This window comes from Aedes aegypti, chromosome 3, assembly GCF_002204515.2.
Source record: "Aedes aegypti strain LVP_AGWG chromosome 3, AaegL5.0 Primary Assembly, whole genome shotgun sequence".
NCBI classification, from domain to species: Eukaryota; Metazoa; Arthropoda; class Insecta; order Diptera; family Culicidae; genus Aedes; species Aedes aegypti.
In genome coordinates this window covers 151,212,692-151,238,068 of record NC_035109.1, presented here as the reverse complement: position 1 = coordinate 151,238,068, position 25,377 = coordinate 151,212,692, and the positions used below count along the sequence as shown (strand labels likewise).

General features: G+C 42.7%; 1 protein-coding gene across 1 annotated transcript; it reads right to left on the bottom strand.

The window, feature by feature from the left end:
- Window positions 1-316: 316 nt before the first annotated feature.
- LOC5576807 lies at window positions 317-24,905 on the bottom strand. The gene is made up of 8 exons (XM_021850724.1): window positions 24,899-24,905; window positions 24,684-24,816; window positions 24,364-24,629; window positions 23,808-24,140; window positions 23,662-23,747; window positions 1,147-1,936; window positions 1,009-1,095; window positions 317-952 (listed from the first exon to the last, which is right to left on the bottom strand). The coding sequence occupies exons 1-8, from the start codon at window positions 24,903-24,905 to the stop codon at window positions 378-380; spliced, it is 2,277 nt and encodes a 758-aa protein (XP_021706416.1). The 3' UTR covers window positions 317-377.
- Between the last annotated feature and the right edge of the window lie 472 nt (window positions 24,906-25,377).

The window sequence follows — 25,377 nt, the reverse complement described above, 5'->3', positions numbered from 1 at the left end:
GTGAAGAATTATGCAAAAATATTTAAAAACAAAAAAGTTATAACCAGTTGAATATTACTTTTGCGGTAAAAAATAAAGCTGCCGGTAGAGGGGTTAAAAAGGCCGTATGCGAACTGAACAACTGTAGGGCTGCTTGGAAGGAAATGATCCCGGTCTAGCTTCTCAAGCATGAAAGTTGGCAGCCTTACCATTCGATTCATCAGCAGATAAAACATTTTTGTGATTTGAAGTCATTCCTTGTCGAGTGATTTCTTCATCATTAATAACAAATGGCTTCCCTTGCAATTTGGAATGTATACAGTAGTGTGATCTTACTATATATTTCAAAATAAATACAGCAATATACAAACTCATAGGTAAAAATTTCTCAGTCTAGCTCACAAGGGGCAGCAAACCGTCAGAAGATAAGTATTGCAATATGACGATGCTCGTACGCTGCAGGCACTGTAGTGCACGCACCTTCCTGAACGGCCAGAACTCAGGGTACAATGTCCGTCTTGATAGAGTTCGACTGATTTCACTATGCTGAACGATTCTGAAGCTACAGAGCTAGTGGCTTTAGGCGCCGGTACAAATGTATTGGCCACCAATCTCCGAGATACCGCAGGTGTGCGTTGATAGTAGATGCTGTTGGTTGTCGGTGGTAAATACGTTTGTGGAATTGTTGATCTAAATCGAAGTGTCGACTCCGGAGTTGAAAATTGTCTTTGTAAGAATGGGTAATGATTCGGCTGCTGGCGGATAGTGAACTCACGAATCGGTTCACGGACCGGGTGTTCAATTGATTTGATGATTTCGATGCTGTTTGACGAAGGGAAGCTATGATGGACAGGAATAGAACGTAGCGTTTGAAGAATTTCGTCCGAAGCCGAAGGCAGTGTATCCAACTGAGCGCCGTAAATTGTCAGCTTTGCAGGTGAGCCGTCGAGCTCTCCGTACTGATTTGGATAGACTGAAAATGTGAAATGTTAAAATTACGAATGATATCAGTAATTCGAATCAACTTACTTGAAGCAGTAGCCAGTGGCGTGAACTGACTGCCATAGGGTTTCAATCGGTGATCGGTTGCTATTAAACCGGGTAGAATATGAGTTACTGAAAATAGAAAAGCTTTAAACTACGTTCACTTGCAGTGTTTCTGATATTAGCTACCAAAATGACTTTCACTTGGGAAATCTCCACGGTTTACCACAGGGTGAGAATGAATATCGTTTTCATGATCATCGGATTCAAACCGACTATCCACAACCTTCTCCGTTCTGTTTAGCACGATGGATTCGATCCAATTGTAATAAGAAGATATCCTAGTGGCCACAAATAGATTTCCAGCTCCACCACACTCTGCACCAAGAGTGTTAACTCCGTAGACGTATGGCACGACGTTATCCCGGCGAAAGTTCGAAATCGGGCCACCGGGTTCTAGCTTACAAATCCCCGGCACCAAATCAACTGGATTTTCTGCGCAAACAAAGTCTCCATTGAACCCGCCGGGTAACTGCTGGGCAAACTGGGAGCTGTAGTTACTGTTACAACGTCCATTGTCCAGGAAAAACGCCGTGAGAATCTTCAATGAAACGTACGTCTCTTGAGATGACGACGATCCGGATGAATCCGGTCCGTACCCGGAGTAGAACACGATCGGTTCTGGTATTTTGCCCTTGTTCCAAATGCAAGCCGGTGCAACGATTTGGTAGATCTTGTGAGGATTGTAGAATTTATCCAAACGTAGTACGGCGATGTCATTGTAATGTCTTCCGGGGACAAACAGCGGATGTCGTGTGATGTCCGTGATGTCAATCGATTGTTCGTTGGCCAGGACTTGAGTGGGTTGTAGGTTGTTCCAGCTGGTGCAGCTTGCGGAAGTTACCACGTGACGGTAGTCGATCAGGGCTCCACTGCATTGATTTAAGTTTTTGCCGTCACGTGCTAGTTCAACCTGGAAATGTTGGACATTGATGGAAGATATGTCTTAGCGTTGCGGGTAATTATGATTTCATAGAATTAATACATTATACTAAAATATAGGGTGCACAGTCATGCCAGCCAAATCAGTGGATCTGGTATCAAGTAGGTTATTTACCTCTTTAAGTGTTTTTAGTTTTAGTTCTTAGCCTTCATGCGGCAACTAGCACCTTCGTGCTAAATGTAAACTATAAATGCTGACACCAATGCAGGCTACGGAGGACGGAAGGAAACCCGAAACAATTCGGCTTATTCACCTTATTCTTCGTTGAAAGCATTGGATAATGTTCGAGTCGTATCTGTCAAAAGTAGCAAGTTTATCGAAGTATTGACCAAGAACATTCGTGATAGTCGTCGGTCCATAGATCGGCTGTTGTTTTCGTAGAAATAATGCAAGGAAGTCTTTCCAACAGGACCGACATTATTCGTTACGGTTTAACAGATATCTCTCTAGAGTCGCATCTCGGTTAGGAGAGTCGAGCTTAATTAATTATTTCATTCACTTCACAGTTATTTTTTATGCCCGCTTTAATGACTCTTCTAATCTCATGATACATGCCCTGCTTTCAGTGAAAAACTTAGTCGATGTTAGACGATGGGTAGAACGATGCGTTGATGTTTTTGACGTTCAAAAGTTCCTAGTACCGTAAATCGGGTTGTAGTTGATCAGTGGGGAGAAGTTGATCCTTTTCGTACCCACATGTACAAATTGCCAAGAGAGCTATGATCAGTTTTCAATTATCACAACTTCTGTGATATCGCATTACCGTATAACTGCTCTTGATGTTTCTAAATGCGGTTTGCCGTTCAAGATAGTTATGCTATGGAAAAAACAGATTTTCAGGGAAATGTTCGATGAACTGTTCAAGGGTTCTACTCAGAGCTGGGAATGGTAAAATTAGTAGGCTTGAGTTTTTGCGAAAATCACGTGGCTCTTTTAATACTGTAGTTCAAAATTGTGAATCTCATCAAGTTGCCTATTTTGGGTACATGAATTTTCTTAATCAGTAGTGTCATTGAAGGCTGCGAATGCGGGAAATAGAACATTTTTCTATCGTAGTTGTGGGTTGCTCTTGGCAACGGGTGTTTTGTTATTTTCAAGGCATTTTGCCTACAGCAGCAATGGGCGTGAGCAAGGATGGAAAAAAATCGCCTCTAGCGACTAACAACATAGTATTTGAATGGTCTAAGAGGGCCGTTGCTCTTGCAGAAGCATGATTTGAACAGCTCATCACGCGCGCATAGTAGGGATAAATGGAGCATCCGATGAACTGTTTGTCGCGGGACAAACCGTTTGTCGGATGTTGTAACAAGTCGCGATTAACATGAATCAGAACGCGTTCACGGAATAATTTTTCACTCAAACTATACCCGATCGACATTCGAATCTTAAATGACATACCACAAGGTAGATCGCGGAATAAAAACGTTAAAATCCCCCAAAAGTTATGACTTGATTTGCGAACAATTGATCGTTAGCACACATGGCGAGCGATTCATTTTTCGCGGAGCGGAGTTTGTTGTTAGGACTTGACGACTAATGGTTAACCGTTGTTGCTATGATCGCACGATAAAAAACAACCGCGATGCATCATTTATTTTGTCATGATCACTAGATTTCCATCCTTGGGCGTGAGTTTCACTGGCTCCGCTGACTGTGATTTGCTGTGCTTGCCTACTGTAGTGTGAATTTCAGAACTTTTCCCAACCCTGGTTCTACTCCAAACATTCGACTATTGCCAAGGCTATGTAAAGACACCACTTAAATAAGCTGTATATTCCAGATATGTTATATGAACCCAGTTTTAAATTTTCATTGGGGATAAAAATTCATTTTCATAGAAACAAATGTTCTTTTCGTGAGCGAGTTGCTTATTAAAAAGAAAATTGCATACCTTTAGGCGTTTAATGTAGTGTATTATGTAATTCATTAAATTCATTTCTGAAATTGACCGGTTTATCAACTAGTTGTAAGATTTTTGCGACTTGATTCGGGATCGATGACCCCTAATTTAGTAAAAAACATGTCTTTTTATCTTAGGAAACTTGTCGCAATAGTTGATCAACTTCACCCCGGAATCAAAAATTTCACTTTTTGATTTCTAAAAAATGTTTTTGTTATTATGATAATATTTTGTAAAAATTTATGTTTTTATAATTCGATATCCATCCAACCAGTACAGGTTTTAAAAATATTTGGTTGATAATACCGTTTTGATTCATATTACGGACAGCTTCAAATTTCGGACCCTCTGCTTTGTATGGGAAACATTTCACACGAAATGTTTTAATTTTCGACGTTCAAAAGTTCTCAATTTCAAGGCTGTTTTTAACAAGCATTTTCCAAAGATATCTATGAAAATGTATAATGCCCAGCTTTCTTAGGCGTCTCTCTAGTGGTTTAACGAATTCATTTGATGATTTGACTTTTCTATTTATTATTTGTTTGACCTGTCCGGAATTTGAATAGAAGTGTCCGGAATATGAGGCAAAAGTAAGGAAGCGTCCGGAATAAGAATCATGTAAAGTCCACACAATTCTATTTATTTAAAATTATTCATGTTTCGGAATCGAAATCTTCACTCACCATTCGAAAGTTAAGGGGTTTGAAGGATCGATAACGCGGAGGAATCATACAGAGTGATATATTTTACATGCTTTTTTGTTTGTTTGTTTGTTTGTGTATTTATGACACTTTACACCAGAAGGGTGCATTCGTGTCAGATTGAATTTGTTATCACATGTTATAATTGTTTATACAATCCTGTTTCATGCAAGAATTTCAACAACTTCTTCACGTTATTTCCTTCGTTTGCTAGGGCGTCACTCAGGCTTGTCGTGCTGATGTTGTTCTCCTGTCTCTCTTTGTCGTATCGTCTGCACTGCAAAATAAGGTGTCGCACATCTATAATTGTTCCGCAGCATACGCAGGTTGGTGGCGGTTCCTTTTTCAACAGAAAAGTATGAGTTAGCCTCGTATGGCCAATCCTTAGCCGTGTCAGTACACGCTGATCGGCTGCGCTACCGTGATCTGCCCACCGCAGTGTGTCCTGTTTAATTTCCCTAAGCTTCACTTCTCGAATATCGCGCCATTGGTCATTCCATTGGTGTCGTATTGATTGTTTAACGGCTCGTAGTGCGTCCTCACTTGTAAGAGGAATGTCGATGGCCGGCTGTCTTCTAGCATCGTTGGCTAGGCGGTCGGCTTCGCTATTTCCACTGATGCCTGAATGTCCAGGGATCCAGCAGAATCGGACCGGTTTGGTACTCGCTACTCTTTCTATTTCTTGGATCCACGGGTGCCTAGATTTACCTGTCTCCAAGGTCTGTAGACAGCTCGCAGAATCCGTTAGAATCACCATTTCTCTGCCTATATTAGGGATTGAAAGTGCCATTTTAATAGCGTACGCCTCCGCAGAGAAGACACTGCATTCTTCAGGTAGGCTGTAGGTACCAGCAAGACCTGCGGTGTGAAAAGCAGCACCAACTGTGTTTTCGAACTTAGAGCCGTCGGTGTATACAACGGTTGATTGATGAAAACGGGTCGATAGTAGTTGTTGTACAACAGGCCGCACTCTTTCCGGTGGATCTCCGGCTCTGACGTTTCTCTTCACTTCCCATACGATTGATGGTTTTTGTGCGTGCCACACCCGATCGCTTTGTCTAAGAAGTTGATCAATAGCAGGGATAGCTGTTCCCGTGAGGTCGAGTATACGATTTGATGTTCGCTGGATTAGCGGTAGATTGCTGTTGTTTCGGCTTTTTGACGCTATACGAATGGCCACTCGGGCTGTAGATTGTGCTGCCAATAGTTCGAAAGGAAGTGTACCAGATTCAGCCATGATCGCGTTTATCGGACTGGTCACAAACGCTCCGGAAGCAAACCGGACCATCTTGTTATACGCCGGGGCAAGAATCTGCAGAGTTACTGGTCCTCCTCGACTCAACAGTCCTATGCCATAGGTCAATTTCGCGGTGACAAGGGCCGACCCAACTTGTAGGAGGGTTGATCGGTTGCCCCGAGGAAGTTTAGATCCAATCATTTGGAGGATTCGTAACCGAGATTCACATGCTTTTTTCACTGCTTGGCAGTGAGGCTTGAACGTCAACGTTCGATCTAGGGTGATACCAAGAACCCTGAGACGGTTGGTCTTCGGTACGGGGACTCGGTCGATGGTGATTTCGCGTGCCGGCTCTCGGCGCGCATTTGGACTGCAGTAAAAGATGTGCGATTTCACCGCGGATATAGCAAAACCGACACTCTTCGCCCAGTTATCTACAGCCTTCACAGCGGCCTGTAATTTTCGGTTTAGTTTTAATGTTTTCTTTCCACGCACAATAAGGAGAATGTCGTCGGCGTATAAGAGAACATCGACTCCTTTCGGCAATACCCGGAAGATGGGCTGCATTGCAACAAGGAACAAAGTCACTGAGAGCACAGAACCTTGCGGCACTCCGTTTTCCAGCTTGTGTTCATCAGACATATGTCCACCTACTGAGACTTGGAACGTTCGCTCCAAGAGGAAGCTCTGCAACATGTTCATCATACGACCTCGAATACGCCACGATTTGAGTGTGCGTAGGATACCATATCGCCAGGTTGTATCGTACGCTTTCGATAGGTCCAGGGATGCTACTAAGCAGTGTTCATCGACTGTTGGTAGTGATCTCTCTAGTTCGGCGAAGTATGTATCGGTGCCATGCCCCCTACCCTATCATATCGGTACCTGTTGAAACACCTCGCCCTTTGTCGAGAGCCCACAGAAGTTCAGCAAGGGTAATGTCAGTGTTGTACACGTCGCCGGTATTAGGCGAAACATCTATGGACAATCTCTCTGCTGCCATTTTCGCCATCTGAAACGATGGAGGGTAGCTAGTCGTCGCCGATCTTTCGCCGTAGTACGTCGCAAGTTCTTCCGCTACTTCTTCGGGGTTGTCCGTGAATCCATTTGGCCGTTTGAGAACAACTGGGCGTTTCTGCCGATTTCCACGCAGTGTGTTAACTGTGCGCCACAGTTCAGACGTCGTGCTCTGCGGGGAGATCTTCCCAACGAAGGTTTCCCACGGTTGCTCCTTCGCTTCTTTGATTGCCTTTCGCGCCGCAGCTCTTGCTACTTGGAATTCCGCTAACGCTTCGGGTTGATCTGGGTTGACCTGCTGTAGACGTCGGAGCGACCGAAGACACTTTCGTCGCCGACGAATTGCCGCCTTGGCCTCGGGGCACCACCACGGAACTGCTTTCGGTCCAATTCGGCCACTAGTTCGTGGGATGGACTTAGACGCTGCTGCAATTAGTTTTTCGGTGAAGCTTCCTACATTCCACTCAACCTCTGGGCGGATGGTTTCTGCTGTAAGCCGCTCGTATAACTCCCAATCAGCCCGATCGTACAGCCATTTTCGTCGCGTTTTTTGCTGATTTGACCACCCCGGTATGGACACCGCAATTGGGAAGTGGTCACTGTTGTGTGTGTCTGATAAGGTTCGCCAGGTGAACCTTCGAGCCAGACTTTCTGAGCAGATGGACACATCGATCGCCGAAGTGTTGCCCGAAGCCGGGTCGATGCGGGTAGCTGAGCCATCATTCAGGATCATCATTTGCTTCGTCAGGGTTGTTTCAGCTATGAATCGCCCAAGCGCGCTTGATTGGTGCGATCCCCATGCGATGTGATGAGCGTTGAAGTCACCGAGGAGTAAAATCGGACCTTCCAGCTGGTCGAACAATTCATCCAGTGCGGTCTGGCACTGAGCTGAACTCGGCGGAACGTATATCGACACAACAGTTGCCTGGATCGGCGCGTGAAGGCGAGCAGCAACGAGATGCAGAGAGGTATCGATTTGGATGCGTTCGAACGGTATGCCTTCCCGGATGGCAAGGCCTACACCATGTTGCCAGTAGTTGGCGTTCCTCGACTGTAGCAGCAACGTGTAGTTTCTGGCAACGAAGTCTGGCGGAACAACAGTCTGGTTCACCTTGGTCTCCTGCAAAGCTACGACGCACGGTTCGAGGTCAGAGATGAGAAGCTTTAGCTCGCTGATGTTGGCGCGTAGACCACGGATATTCCACAGGAGGGCGAAACAGCCACCGGAGCGACTATCCGTAGCTGATCGTGTGGTGGATGATGAGGTTGATGTTCTTCTGGTCGGCGGGTCTGTTGTGGGAGAAAGAGGGAGTGCGGTAGCCTCTGACGACGAAAGAACCAAACTATCACTTGCCTGTGGGACGCTTTGTCCCACAGTACCAGCTGCTGTCGAAACCATTACACTAGTTCTGCCAATACCGACAACAGCCGGCACTGGGGAAGCGCTTTGTGTAATGTTTCTGCGATTAACTCTCGAAGGGCCTTCTCCGGGAGATAGGAGTGATGCGGCGTATCCTGAAAATATTGCAGACGCGGCAGTACCTGGTTGAGGTAGGGATAAGCGAACACTGACCTGTGGGACGTCTTGTCCCACAGTGCCAGCCATTGCCGAAACTACTACACGATTGCTTCCAGAAACACCGGCAACAGCCGGCACTGGGGAAAGACTTTGTGTAGTTTCTTCGGGGTGGTTGTTGATGGCGAGGCGATTGGTTGATGTTGGAGTAGACTGATCAGGTGTTGCTACGGTTGGTGTCGTTTGGTTGGGATCTGAAAAAATAACAGGCGCGGCAGTACCTGTTTGCGATTGATAATGTATAGGACTGACCTGTGGGACGTCTTGCCCCACAGTGCCAGCCATTGCCGAAACTACTACACGACTGCTTCCAGAAACACCGGCAATAGCCGGCACTGGGGAAAGACTTTGTGTAGTATCGTCGGTGAGTCGGTGGTTGGATTCGATGCTGTTGCTTGATGTTGGTGCCGATTGAGTTTGTAGTGTCGTGGTATAGTCGTTGGATCCATCGGCTACGGAGGTGAACTCGTCATCAACGGGTTGGGGTAAGACGTCCGGATGACTCCTTCAGCCTTGCTTGCGTCGGAAGAGGTACTACACTTTCCCTACTTCCGAACCGAAAAGTCTCATTGTCCGTGTTCGTGCGAGGGTCATCGTTGTTTTCCGAACGTTGTTCAAGAGTGGGATTATCGAAGACGCTGGTTAGGGGGTGTCTCCGATACCTCAGACTCTTGGCCGGAATACTCCATCTGAGTCAGGTCATGGGTGGTGGGTGCGGTCTTCTTCGGGGGCGGGCTGATATCTGGCGAGGAGGCTGGTTTAGGATAAACGAATTTTGTAGGTCTTCCGCGCTTGGTCTCCTGAATGGCCGGTGAGTTGTTCCTTGAGCGTGTCATCGGGCCAGCCGTCGACTGAGCCACTCGTTGCTCTCGGCTGTGGCGGGGCTTCTCAACGACGACGGTTTCGCTCACATGATGCACTCTTTCTGGGTTAGACTGCTGCTTGACCTGCTTGATGAAAGCCATCATCTGCTCGATCCTCTCCTCTTTCTTTTTATTGTCTTCCTGTAACCGGGCGATTTCCTTATCTTTTTGGAGCATGGCCGCTTCCAGCTCCTTCAGCTTCTTGTCGAACACGCTTTGTTGGGCGGCTACTTGGGCGTAACTACCTGATTGTTGCTCCACTCGTTTTCTCGCTTCGGGGAAACTCAGGTTTTCACTCACTTTCACCTTGATCACTTCAACCTCTTTTTTAAACACTGGGCACTGGCGATTGGTCGACCGATGGTCACCCTTGCAGTTACGGCATGACGGGGCTTCACCGCATTCTTCCCCGTGGAAGTTCTGCGAGCAATTGACGCAGCGTTGCGGTCCAGGGCAACGAACACGAGTGTGCCCGTAGCTGAAGCAGCCGTAGCAGAGCATCGGGTTCGGAAAGTAGGGGCGAGTAGCGACACGGAGCAAGCCAACTTTCATATACTCCGGGTACGTGGTCCTACAGAACGTAAGGATCAGCGCAGGTGTATTGACCCTTTTGCCACCTTCATTTCGGGTGATACGCTGCACACGAATCACCTTCTGGCTAATCATCTCCGTCAAAATGTCCTTTTCCTCCATCTGAATGAGGTCGAAGCACGAGATGACACACCTACTTACATTCAGATTGGGGTGAGGGACAACCTCTACCTCAGTTCCGTCAATTAGCTTCGTTAACTTAAGTAACTTGGCTACTTGGGCTGGGTCGCGAACTCTTAGAGTGTATTTTGTTCCCTGTGCTTCGGTCTTCGCGCTCTCAATTGGGCCGCCGGCACATGCCTCAACCGATTTCCCGGTAATGTACGGGTTGATCGGAAGCGGAGTTCCGTTCTTTCCAGACAGCTGGAGGAACGTCAATTAACCAAATTGGTTCGTTGGATCCATAAATTCTGGCAATCTACGTTTGGCGGACCCCCCTGGGTCGCCGCTACTAGCGGCCGCCATGTTGTTTTATGACGACAACACTTCTACTGGCAACGGTCACCCGTTACCTACCCCAAATGGACGACAGAAAAGTAAAAGGAAAGATCCTACCTTCTTTTTTCCTTGGTCGTAGAAAGCGATGGCCAGGCGTTCCCAAAATTTTGTACCGCACTGTAGGCACTACTGGACACTACTGTAGTGAAATCCCTGATGAGAATCGCTCACTTTCTCAATTTCACTTACTTCCCAAACTTTCGACACTTTTTATTTTGTTTCAGCGAAAAACAATTTAAGCACACTGTGCACCACCGACTGGTGAATGAGAACGGCCGGGGAGCCGGCTGACGGCGATTTGTTTGGCCGTTTCAAAGCACGTGGGTGTCACTATTTTTCGCCGTTTTTTGTCGTTCTAACACCGATTTTCACCAAACCTTCAATATCCACTTATTCTTCACCACCGCAACCACAGATTCACACGCGTTTCGATCGCGAAAACCGCGTAAAACACAGAAAAACACCTGGTTTAACTCGAACGCGTGTGCGAAGACAACCGGTCAACACAGTGTGTCGGAACGATCTGCTTTTTTGTGAGTTATACTTCACTGAGGCCTTAAGTGTCCGTAATATGAATCAAAACGGTACATGATTCCCACTAGGGATTATAGAACATAACTACTCAAATGTGATCAACTTCACCCCATTTTACGGTACTTGCAAGTCCTACTCAACCATAGTCCAGTTTTCATGACCGTAGAGGACTACCGGTCTGTATCGCTTTTGTCTTGAGACAGATGCGTCTGCTGATTTTGCTTCTGTCCATAACATTCCACGTTCTGTCGAGTACATTACTATTCACGCAACGTTTATCTCCTCCAGAATCATTCGCGTCATTGATGACTTATTTTGAAAGAGTCGATCATCTTGTTCTGTCAGTCGGATTAGATTAATTGCTGGGGCTAGCTTATTTGAGGTAACCTCTACATAACCCAACGCATCTCAAGTGCTTACCACTGCAGGGTAGACAATCGTCCGATTCGTCACCGTGCGTCGATGAAATAAAAAAAACATCGTCATCCAGTATAATAACTCTAGCAGGTCGTCGTCTCGTCATCCCTTACTCACATGAAGATGGCGTTTACTGTATATTCACTTGCTTTGCACCAACCAACGAATCAGGGTTGTTAACGTTAATCAACGATAAACGCCGTTAACGTTGATTGTGCTCTAAATCAACGTCAACGTCGTTGCGTTAATTTTCATGGTTGTTAGCGTCAACGTTAACGTGTTTGCGTTGAATCAACGTCAACGATCACCGCTAACCCAAGCGTTGATTTTATGTTTCGAAAAGGTTCTCCGAGAATGTTTCAAAACATCAATAAACAACACGTTTCTATGCTGATATTTCGTATCCATGGAAAATTGATTGAAAAAATCTAAGTTCACTGTGCAGACATCCAACTATCAGCCTGTTTTAACCGTCAGTTTGTGATTGCTTGAGAGAACTTTTACAAATGGCAAAGATTTTCCTAGCAATCCGTCCTATGACCTCTCGCCGTTCCAGGTACTCACAGCAATGGGCTGAAACCGTTACCAGAGAGCGGCTTCCTTTGCCTTCAGCCAGCACACCGCATCCTTTTTTCACCCATCCAACTACCAAATGTTTCTGAGTGACCGCCCTAGGATGACCCGACTTCTCATTTCCTTATACTAGTTGCCATAATACCATAACATACCATAGCAGACAAAAGTTTTCATTGCAATCGAAAGTGGCAATGGTCGTAGATCATATTTCCCCACTTCCGATATTGTGGAGCTCTAATATAAACAGCATTTTCCACCAAATCCGACTAAGAGAAAGTCAGTTCACATTTCATAAAACCTGCAATGAGATCAAGCTTTTTTTCTTCTTCTACATAATCGTTTCTGAACATGCCATGTTTCAGTGTCTGAGTTGAACAATCGAATATGACAACCTGTTTTTTTAGATATTAGAATCTTTAAATCGTTAACGTTAGAAAAAACGAAGTCGTTGACGTTGAATCAACGCTGTGCGTTAACGTTATCGTTAAATTGTTTTTCAACGCAATCAACGCAAGCTTCGTTAACCGTTACAGTTTAACGTCAACGGATTAACAAAACGGCGTTAATCGTTGATTAACGTTAACAACCCTGCAACGAATGCCATCTCATAATTGCTTGTATTGGCAAGTGAACCCTCTCTCCTCATGACTCTTCAATAGCTCTGTTAGTAAGTGCGTGGAGTTGACGATTCAGAGATCGTTTGTTCGATTCCACACGTGTATGGTTATTTTGTTTTTGTTTTGTTAATAAAAAATGTTCTTAATCTGTCGAAGACACGATTCATATTTTTAGTCGGCTCAGTGCTCCCGAACGAAGATCCGTCCGTAACGAAGGAATCGAATTTGTTTGTCATGACGCTGAGCCTATGTGATCGGATCTCTGCTGTAAATCGTCATCCGACGCTGGTTGAGTGACGATGACGATGCTTCTTTTAGTTTCGTCGCCGACTTTTACCTCTTGATGGTGACGATTGTCTGCCCTGCTTACCAGATGTGGAAGGCATTTGCTTCTCCACTATCACCGGATATAATGCCGAATTTGCTTCATCGATTAAGGTTGGGAAAGAAGTTGCTGGCGTGCTAACTAATGACCAATAAGTATTTCAGTAGACCAGACGGTGGAAGATAATCTGGGATAGCACTTTGATTGCACGATTTGACATTCCAGTTTGTCACCCTTTTTTAGATAAGGCATAGAACGCCTTGCTTACACTCCTCCGGTAGCTGTACTGTCTCCCAAATTCTACTTATAACCCAATGTAGACAAGCTTCCAAACTCTTCGGGATTGATGATTTTGGCTTCGATAGCCTTGTTCTTCTGAGCTGTTGAGTGGTATCCTTTACATCCCTCATCGTGGAAGCTGGTTGGTTTCCACTGTCCGCTGTGCTGACGTAGCCATCACCTTCGCTGTCCTGACCATCTATGCTCTATACCATTCAGGTATTAATCGTAGTGCTGTTTCCTCCTTTTGATCACCTCCCGTCAGTCCGTCAAGATGCTCCCATCTTTAAGTCTCCCCCAAATCCACGCGATTTTTTTCAGCGACAGCGACAAAGAATCGCCGTGATTTCGTTGTTTTGTCGCTGCGAGCACTCTAATATGGACTGTCGCGATTTCGTTGTTGTGTCGTTACAAGCACTCTTCTATGGAACCATCTTGATTAATGCGACGAAAATCGCGTCGCTTTGGCTTGGACACGCTCATCAGCTTTTTTTAAATAGAATTTTCACACTTCTAGCAAATCTATAAACTTTCACCTAACCCGGCTATCTAGGGAGCACATGGGGTTTAGGCTCTGTGGTTCTCACTTAACGGTCAATAATGGTCTTTTACTAGGTCTACTGCGGATGCACGCTTCGATTGCGGTAACAGAAAAAAGGGGAAAACAACTTTGTTGACTACAAGTCCGATGTCCCCCTGAAACTACCTCATGGTATAACTTGAGGGGGCGGAGGACTTGTTGATCTCTCTACGCCTTTTCGTAACCTCTTGTTATATTCGATCTGGCTACAATTCGTCTCTTCAACGTCACTCACATTTTGCGGCCGACCACACGCCTAGGCCATGTGAGACTTTTTTTGATAGATGCTACTGTGTTTTGTTGGTGCGCTTGACTCCATTTTTCTGCTCGTCATACTCTACGGGCGGACCGGTTGGATTCCGAGGTCGGTCTTGCGATACCGGTTGACGGGTGACTTCCGGTTCGTCGTGATCGATACTACTCGATGTAGTCCCCGGCGGTGAAGCAAGCCTACTCCGATAGAGAGTACCTCGACGGAGGAATATCTCCCGAGACCGGTAACGTTACGCGTTGTTCATACTCCGTTGTTGGCCGGTAGAGTGCCGAAGTCGGCCCAGAGATTCTGGTCGGACGATGGCTTCCAGTTCACTGGCGCTCCGACGACTCATGCCGGTGATACGCTCGTACTACTCAGAATAGCCCCCCACGGTGGATCTATCCAACTCCGACGAAGATTTCCCCGGCGGCGGAAGATCTTCCAAACCGATGCTATCCGGGCAGATGTCGAGGTCGATCCTGCGATTCCGGTGGAGGAAAACTTCCGGTTCACATGCGGCCCGACGACCATTTGCCGGTGCTATTTCGCGATCTACTCAGCTAGTCCCCGGAGGAGTATCTAGCCTACTCCGACTCGATGGTGGTCGGCCAATTGTCAGGGTCGGTTCTGCAATGCCGGTTGGAGGGTGACTTCCGGTTCACAGGCGCCTCGACGACTTATTACTGATACTACGTTACGCTCGTTTAACTCGATCTAGTACACGACGGAGGATCTAGCCTACTCCGATCGCACCCGATGGTCTCCTCTCATCTACAGACTGAATTGTCGAGCGCCAGGTTTAGTCCGACAATTCCGGTGGGAGGTTTGCTTCTGTTTTAACAACGCCCCGATGACCCGACGTCAAGCGCTGCTTTCTGCGTCTCGTCACACCTTCTACGCTGAAGTACTCACCAAGAGCAGCCACCACCGTGTTTCTTTCTATGTTGGCGTTCAGGTGTTTCTTCAATCTCCATACACTCAGTATAGAATTGTGAAGACGCATGGCCGAATCGATGCAGATACTGCTTAAAGCAGCCGTGACCTGACAAAAACTGTGTGTTTACTCATCCGTGCTCCCTATTCACCCAGGCCGATAGATTCGGGATGAGCCTGTGGGTCCTATATAGACCTTCCTTTCTCAGAGGCATCCCATTCTTGCTGCCACTTAGCCAGCGAATGAATTGTTGCCAAGTTCCTCGCCTGCCTGGTTTCTCTTCGCAGATAGCAGTTGATGTCTTCGGACAAGATGATGCAGATTGGGATCATCCCAGCGATTACACATGCCGCCTCCGAGGATATAGTCCTGTACGCGCTCATCACTCGCATGATGATGAATCGGAACGTGCTGTTTAACTTATCCGCTTGGTCTGTAGCGCCGCGCCCTAGGCTAACACACCGTATCTTAGTAGCGAGGTTGATACGATAGCCAGAAGACGTCTCTTTCTGTTTTTAGGATCACCTATATTTGGCATAAGTCTTGTGAGCGCTTTGCTCGCCTTCCCCGCCTTCTCGCATGCATAATCTGTTGAAGTTCAGCCGATTGTCTAGCATTATGCCCAGGTGTTTCAGCTTACGCTGTGATGATATGGCATGCCCCCCGACAGTGATCTCACCGTGCATGACTGCTTGGCAGTTGCTAACTGGTAGCACCTGGTGGGCTATCTTCAGCTTCACTCTCTCCATCCAATCTTCGACCAGACCGATTGTCATCGGCGAAGCGGACAATCTCAACCCCCTTGGGTAGCTCCAACGATAGGATCCCGTCGTACATCGCATTCCACAGCATTGGTCCCAGTATGGAACCTTGTGGGGCTTGTCAGTTTCATACCTCAGTACACGATATTGGAAGTAGCTCTTCAAATTCTGGCACAAGTAGTCGGGAACCCGCATTCTGTGCAGCGCTGTGGCAATGGCCTCCCAGCTGGTGCTGTTGAATGCGTTCTTCACATCTATCGTGACCACGGCAAACTATCGATCTACTTTACACATAAGTTTCAATGCTTTCTCGGCCCTCTCCAGCACTGTCCGAATTGCGTCCACCGTCGACCTTCCTTTACGGAATCAAAACTGCCTTTCTGATAGTCAGTTCTTGCTCTGTGCATTTCATCACCCTTCTGAGGATAACCCGTTAAAAGAGTTTACCGAGTGTATCCAGTAAACATCTAGGCCTGTATGATCCTGGATCCCCGGGCGGTTTTCCTGGCTTCGGCAACAGTACACGGTGTGCTGGAACACACATATTATCGAACTTGCATGAACCTCCGATATTTTTTCACTAAAAGTTAGCCTTGATAGCCAAAAAACGCTTGCGGAATATTAAAAAATCTTTCATCGGCAAAAAATTGAAAAAAGTCGATTTTTGTATTTTTACGATTCTCTCATATATGAGTTCATAGGAGAATACTAGAGTTACACTAATTTTGATGCATTGCAATAGCTCAAAGACTTATTTGATATACCTTGAAGACGAATCGATTACAAGACGTTTCAAATTGAGCATAATTTCTACCGACATTCACACAATGTGACCAGCCCATGGTGGTATGCTGTTTATAAACATACTACAATTTACCAAATTCCCATCAATGTTTCCTATTCTACTGAATAATTGAAATCATTGGAGTTTGTTATTGAACATGAAGCTTTCTCAAGATAACAGGCAATTGTATTAAAAAACATAGCCATACAATTATATAGAGCAATGTACTGTTTCAATTTTGTATGGTATGTTCACTCTAGCTGGTCTTGTTATTCACATTTGTTTTGATTGAAAGGAGGAGGAAGATTTTACGCAAACCTACATACGGTCTGTCTACATCCAAAACTAGAACGCATACAAATATTGTAAAATATCGTTACATATACAGGGTTTGTACAGAAAATGTAAGATGTGAAAATAAAAAAAATCTCTGATATAGTCTTATATTTCTTGTATGAGTAACAATATTATATAATATTTGTAAAGTTGTCGTGCAGATTTATATTGAAATCTTGCAGCCACTTGTTGGGTGCGTTTGCTAAATCCTCACATCATTAACATATCCTTAGTTACATTCACACACTTTAAACTAAATACATACCATAAAACGGGGTAACTTCAATAGATTTTTGAGAGAATTTTTTTTTTGTAATACAAGCACTGGTTTGTTAATTATCGAATGCACATGATAGATTGCATAACGGTTCCATAATCGAAAGTCAGTTTTTGGTAATGGGGTAACATTGATAATGAGTAGATGAAACATGAAAATCCACAACAAACTATTGTTTGACATCATTACAGTTTGAATTGGATTGGAGAATGTTAATAGAGAAATTGGATTAGATTTTATCAATTAAAGTACAGAATTTATTGAACAAAAACACCTTTAAAAGTTTTTTCAGTCGAAACAAACATGAAAAACACTAATAATAATGGGTATAAAATTATATCTCTAAATAGAAATCTATCAATAATCATGTTTCAGGGTTGCCACCCAATTTCGATTTTAAAATTCCCGCTTTTTTCCCGGTTTTCCCGGAATATTTTGCAAAATTTTCCCGGTTTTTTATCCATTATTTCCAACGACTTTAAAAAGTCAATTAAATCGTTTCTATGAAAAGCACTGCAACATTTATTTTAAATCGGTTCAAATTTTTTTAGTTGTTTTCCCATAGTAATTTGATTTAGATTGTTCTAATCTATATAGATTGTTATTCTGAAAACTATGGCATAGTATAGTATTCATCTGAATCGATTTGTCTCGCGTTCGTCGAAAATCAATGGAGCTTTGGAGCTCTAGATCATAAGAAAAAGATTGTTAATTGTGCTAAAAAAACAGATCCTACACGGCATGAAATTGAATTGAATTTAATTTGAATGCTATAACCATATCTACGTACAATATAACATTTAAGCCAAGCATCGAATTTTCATGTTCAAGTTTCAAGATCTAGAGAAGCTGAAAAGCATTCGATTTGAAAATGGATTGGTTGCATTCTGGTGATCATAAAACGATCAAAATTTTAGCTCAGAGCTCTGTTTGGTTCTCTAGACTCGTTCTCTTGAAATTTCAAGGTTTGGCTTTGGTGTATAATCATCTTAAGTGCATCTTAGTGCTGAATTTCAGATAATTTGGCCGACAAAAGCCCCAGGTGCCTAAGTATATCATCAAAATGCCCAAGTTGTTCTTTACCGTTATTGAAATTGTTTCAGTTCTTAATCCTTTGATTTTTTTTTCATAAAAATAAAGAGTTCTCTAAAGCAAATAAGTTCAAGGTATGGATGAAACAAGGCCACACATATAGAAGCACTTACTTAGGGCTCACTCAAGTTGTGGTATTCAGCAATTACAGAAGAGTGCTAAACCAATCTGTAATAAGTAATTAAACTTCGATTCGAAAAGTCGAGTACAAAAAGTTAGAGAAAAGTTGAAAAAACATTAAAGCTGACAGTGCGAGACCAAAAATTCAAAAAAAAAATCGAAACATTGCTAAGAAAAGAGTGAAACATTTTTTAAAAAATATGGCTTAGCATAGTAGAAATTAAATCATTAATGTTTGACAGATATTTGTTCAAAATCACGGATGCCTCATGGCAATATCATTAAACATAACTATTACTATAGTATACTATCTATAACTTATTTTGGAGGTTGGTTTGTAGATTACAGCTTGAAGATGTTCATTCAAAACGATTTTCCCGGTGATCTTCTCAAATTCCCGGTTTTTCCCGTCTTTTTCCCGGTGGATTCAAATTCCCGTCTTTTTCCCGCTTTTCCCGTTTTTCCCGGTTCGGTGGCCACCCTGATGTTTCGACATTGAATTCACCATTAATCAATTGTTTTTGGAACATGAATGAGTATAAATCGAATGAATCCCGTGAAGTACATGAGGTGTTGCATACCTCTAGGCTTTTAATGTTATATGGGACTTTGTGACTTTGATTACTAATATGATTCGAAATTGTAAAACTGTTTTTCGCTATGAGGTTTGATACCGGATTCATGTTCTACTATAGCTAGGTCATCCATCAAGCATACGTACCGAACTCATTATAATTTCATGAAATAGTGATAGTAAAACATATTGTTTGTGAGCGTTTTGAAAGTACTAAAATCTCATCATTCTCTCATATTCGAATATAAAGCCTCAAATATTCTCGATTGGCACGAAAACAGCTCCGAGGTGAAGTGTCACAATGATACTCCCTACTTTCGCATTCGTTTTGCTTAACTGAATAACATAATTTTTGTTATTTTGTTTAGTACGTTGCGGATCCTGCACTATCAAAGTTACCTCGTTTTACGATACTAAAATTTATGTGTCCATGTTGGTTATTGAAATTGTTGTGTTCATTTCGCAAAATGTGCCCTCCATAAGTGCGAAGTCGTGAATAAAAGTGCTAGATTACGTTGGACCGATTTGTCATCTTCGCCAAATTTATTATTCATCTCACGACAAATAATTTGAGTGATGACATAATGTCGATCCGAAGTAATCCAGCCCTTTTATTGAAAATCAGGCACTTCAAACCCCAAATATCATGTGCAAATTGCATATGAGTAGATTAGTGACTGCACAAAACTTCATGTTATAGTGAACCCTCTTTCAAGACTTTTACGCGTATAAGCACATGAATACAGCCTGTACTGCCATGTGTATCCATTTCTGGGAATTCCTATTCTGATTAGAAAACTATGCCACATACTTAAAATATTACTGATTTGATTCAGAAAGAAGAATACAAATTGTTCGTATGAGCTTTTCTGAAGTGAAAAGTGAAATTTCCATTATATAAAATACGGCATACCATCATGGGCTGGTCATATTGTGTGAGTGTATTTAGTAAAGGATGCTTAATTTTAAACATCTAAGAATTTGTTCATGTTAAAGATATGTCAAATTGGTCATTAAGCCGTTAAAAGTCATCATATTAGTGTAACTCTAATATTATCCTATGAACTCATATATGAGAGAAGGGTACAAATATAAAAATCGACTTTTTCCAATTTTTTGCCGATGAAAGATTTTTTAATATTCCGCAAGCTTTTCTTGACTATCAAGGCTAACTTTTAGTGAAAAAAGATCGGAGGTTCATGCAAGTTCGATAATATGTGTGTTTCAGCACACCGTGCAGTACCAGTTTCTGAGTTTTACATATTTCTGGAAATTGACCTTCGTTCAGACATTTCTGCATAACCTTCCTTACCATATCTGGATACGCAAGGACCGCTGCTTTGAGTGTCACGTTGGGGATTCCGTCCTGACCCGGGGCCTTGTTCAGCTTCAGTGCTTTCACAGCTGCTATAACCTCCTCGTTGGAGATCTTACTAGCTCCGGCATGAAGAGGTACATTGCCATATGGTGTGGCCAGCATTGTAGGGTCATGCTTCGGGAATAGACCCTCGACGATGACTCTCAGTTTGTACGCACATGTTGCGGCCGGTGTCGACGGGCCCTTGATTTTCGACATTATTACTCGGTAGACATTCCTTCAAGGATTATCATCAGCTACTCGGCACAGGAATCCCATCCTTTAGGGATTCCACGTGGAACTTCTCTGGGATTCTATCGGGAGTTTCCCTAGCGATTGCTATATAAGAATCCAGTTCCTATAAAGATTCCATCATGAGTTCCTCAACTGCTTACATCAGAAGCATTTTCAGAGATTCCACCAGGGACTCCTCCAGAAGTTACAACAGAAGTTCGTCAAGGGATTATCAGGAGTTCTTCGGGAGATCACATCAGTAGTTCTTTTAGGGATTTCACTAGGAGTTCTTCCAAGGATTTCCTAAGAAGTTCTTTTAAATTTTCCACCTAAAATTCCTCCAGGGATTCTATCAAAATTTCCTCTTGGGATTCCATCAGAAGTTCCTTTGGGGTTTCAATTAGTAATTCCTTCAGGGATTTCATCAGGAGCTCTTCCAGGGTTCCATCAGATTATTTATTACAGATTCCTCCTGGATATTTTTAAGGAGTTCTAACATTCTAGGGGTTTCTCTAGGGATTTTTTTAAGAGATTCCTCGAAGAATTCTTCTAGGGATTCATTCCAATTTCTAATGGAATTTCTCACGGAATCAATCAAGTGATGCCCACCAAAAATCCTCATGGAATCAATCTAGGAATTCCTTGAAAAATTCCTCCCGGAATAACTCCAACGATATTCCAAGGTTATCATGAACTCCAGGGATTTTACCAGAACTTTTCATAAGGATTTCTTCACCGGAATTACTCAAGAGATTCTTTTTGGAATTTCTAAAAGGATTCCCCGCGGAATTCATCAAGGAATTTCTTCCGGAATTGATCCAGCAATTTTTATTGGCGGTTTTAGGAATTCCTCTAGGGATTTCACCAGAAATTTATAAAAAGAGTTTCACCAGCAATTTGAGAATAAACCAGTTAATCCTTCAGTGATTCAGGATTCAGGATTTCCTCCTGGGATTCAGAAAAGGAGTTCCTTTAGGGATTTCTCCTAGAGTTCCTTTAGTAATGCCACCAGGAAATCCTTCGACAGTTTCGCTAGGATTTCCTCTAGGATTCCAACTAGAAGTCCCCACATAAATCCTCCAGTGGTTCCTCTAAGGATTCCACCAGAGGCTCCTCCATCAATTTCATCTGGTATTTGCCCAGGAGTTTTTCTCCATAATTTCCTTCAGGAACACTCCTAAGTATTTCAGCTAAAATTCCCACAGGGATTACATTAGATTTTTTTTCAGAATTTCCACAATTTACCGGTAACACCGGTGATTTTACCAGCAACATTCTGGAAAAAAATCCTTTAGGGATTCCGCCAAGATAATCTCCAACGATCAGATAACAAAATGCTAAAGGGATTCGACTATATAAATTTCCTATAAAGATTAAACCAGTAATTCCTTCACAGATTTTACAAGTATGTTTTTCTAATTATTTCACCAGTTATATTTAGAAATAGAAATTTTTTTAAGGAATTTCCATGGGAGGATTGAACTAGAAATTCTTCGTTTTCTACACTTGGTATTCCATCAGGAAGCTTCTACAAAATTCGAAAAGATAATTCCTCCTTAACTTAGAGGGTTAAATAGAGCATTTTTTGAATGCCTTCTGGTTGCATCCTTGAGATACTTAAGGTTTTTTTTACCAACATTATTTTTTTTTAATCTGGAACATTTTTTCTGAAAAGGTCTAAAAGCGATTTCTCGAGAAATCCTTGGAAGAATCACCAAAAAGTCACTGGAGAAATTCCTTAGTATATATCTGGAAGAACTTTCAAAGAATCCCTAAAAGTTTTCCTAAATAAATCTCAAGGTGATTCTTGGTTGATGCATTGGAAAAAATCCTGCAAGTATTACAGGAAGGAATTGATGGATAAATTTCTTTAAGAGTTCCTGGAGAAATTTCTTATAGATTCTTGAAGTAATTCCTGGAGAGATCCCAGGACAAATGCATCGTAGGGTCCCTTCCTGGTAAAATTCTTGGTAGAATCCCTGGAGGATATGAATCACCGTAAGAGTTTCTAGAGTAAATCTTTGCATGTATCTCTGTGGGAATTTTGGATGGAATTTCTGGAGAAATCGTTTAGCAACCCCTGATGCATTAATGCATGCGAATTGTTTGCATTAATCGCTAAAAGATTTTCTGGAGGAGTCTGTGTAGCAAACGACTAAAAGAATCACTGGAACATTTTTGGAAGAGCGATTTCTGGTGGAAATTCCTGGTAGAGTTTTTTATGGAATTCCAGTAGTGATTTTTGAAGAAGAGTTCCTTCAGCAATCTCTTTATGAATTTCTAGAGGAATTCCTGGTGGAATCTAAGGAAAAGAAAATAAACTGGAAATCCTGAAGTTTCGCTGAAGGCATTAGATGAATCACTGAAGAAATCCCTTGGAGAGTTTTTGGATAAATCCCCGGAGAAATATGTAGAAAAAAAAATACTAGAAAGAATTGCTAAAGAAATCGCTTGAGGATTTTTTTGGATTGATTTTCAAAGGAATCAGTAGAGGAAATTTTAAATAATTTGATGAGAAGCGTTAGAAAGAATCTTTTTAAGAATGCCACCTTAAAATATGCCTGAAGGATTTTTATCCGAGGAATTTGTGGTTGAATATATGAATAATTTTCTAGAGGAATTATTGATAAAATTCCTGGTAGAATCCCAAGAAATATTTTTGGTGGAATTCCTAGTACAACCCATGGATTCCTAGAAAACCCCAAAGTAGAATAACAAGAGGAAACCATCAAAAAGGTTTTGGATATAATGTTCGAAGAACTTTGACAGTGAGTCAAACGGTTGCATCAATATAAATCTGTTTGACTAACCTGGGGGGTGGAGTCATTGTTGGTCAAACTGTCCGAGCGTCTGTGGGCTGCATTAATGACATCCACGAAGGTCAGCAGAATCATGCCAGACACTAAAATACATTACACTTATCGCAAGCGAATATAGTGCAACACACTCAGATAAATGTTAGAGTTGCCATTGAACTGAGGAAGTCACTTTTTTCTTTATGAATTTCTGATGACAATTCATCACGCCGTAATGCTGGAAGCAATTCGACGGTTAAGAATCTTTTTTGGGAACTTTCTCGACTTTTCAGAGAATACAGTATGTTCGTGTGAATGCAGAAAATCTATGGAATGCAGGATATGGAATGTCAATATTGTCATATTGTCATATTCAGAACATCGCAATTGGATGCTTGAGTTTTCATCGAAAATCATGAAAGGGAAGCTGAACAAACAATGTATTCAATCAAACCAATACGTACCCGAAAGAATGGAGAGTTGTTTTGTGGCGTTATTCGACTATCGGAGAATTTTCTGGAAGATAGGCATTCCGATTGACGGGCGCATGCTAAAAAATCATAATTATGTATTGGTTTGAAATTTTTAATCCTTCTGAATTTGAACTCACCTATTGGATCAACGGTCACATTCACAATCGATCGAATCCAATCGACATAGCTCGAAACCTTGGTGTAGATTCCAAAGGACCCATCCCAACAACCAGTCCCAAACGACGTAACGCCAACCAAAAATGGGATGGCCTTGTTGATGTCGGACAGCTCAACTTGAATCGGTCCACCGGAGTCTCCCTGGCAGGTATCCTTCATTGGAGTTTTCGCACAAAACTGATCCGATGTAAGGCCTTTGAAAAGCGATCGGGGTCGGGGTAGTTGTTTGTTACACGAATCGAATTCGTAATAGTCCAGCGTTGCCTTCTGTAGGGTTGAACTATGATCGCCGGCTGTAATTAATAAAATGGTCTTCAAAATTTATTCACACTTTGAGTTAATTACAGTCAAAGCTTGTTATAACGACATCACAAGGGACCGTCGTAGTTGAGAAAAGTCGGTATAGAGAATAGTTCTAACATTAACATATCTTTCAAGGGACCGAACAATGTCACTGTAGAGAGCTTTTGTCACTATAAAAGTTGTTGTTATAACAAGTTTCGACTGTAAATTTACCATAATCTGTCACGCCATAGCCAGCAACCTGCAATCCTCCAGAAAACTGCTGAAGACCAGCATTAGCCCACAAACAAATCGGACATACTGCCGCATCCAATCGAGCTTCCTGTTCCAACTCGATCAAGGCGATGTCGTAATATTTCTGTGTTCGCTTATAGTTCGGATGTGGGATGAATTTGCGCACTTTAAGATTCTGTGCGAAAAAGTCGTCATCCGTCGTACCGAGATCGGTGTCTCCCAGTCGAATGGTATCCGGTAGTATGCTGAAATTAGACAATCATCTAGTTCGGTAGGACATTTGACGCAATATGACATACCCCTTATCATCGAAACCACAATGTGCAGCTGTGACGACATAACGGGATGAAATCAGAGATCCGCCACATTCGTAAGTAACTTTCCCGGTTGCCGGATTAGTCCATCCAACAGCAGCCTGTGGTGGTTGGAATACTCATAAGATGCCATGTTTGATCGATTCAATTATACAACATCAGTTTTATCAATCGATTTTATTGAGAAGATTTAAGCATACTTACCATATGAGGAAACTCACTGCGGTATGCACGGGATCCGCCCAATATGAAGAAATTCAGTGCACTTGAAACGTCATCACTGTAGAAACGATTCGAGCAATCTGAAAGATAGGAAAAAAAAATATTATCTAATTACAATATGAATGAAGACGAAAGATAGTTGCATATACTTTTTAGCAAACTTGTGGCTGAAATTTTGATATATCATGCGTTTAGTATCATACAGGCGTATCTGAGATGATCGATTTTCTCTTTTGATTAGTTCACAAAGTTCAATCGATGTTGGTAACATTTTACAATGCAATATGACGAAGCAGATTCTGTCTACAGAATCAAAAATAGCAGCCGAAAACAGTTTCCTAGCCAAGCAATTAGCTAGTAGCTAGTATTCTTATTTTGAGACTTCTGCTAGTGCACTATTGTTGGAAGCTTCCTTCGCAAGATTAGTGCCTTTGAAGTTTTAGTGCAATCTAAAAGT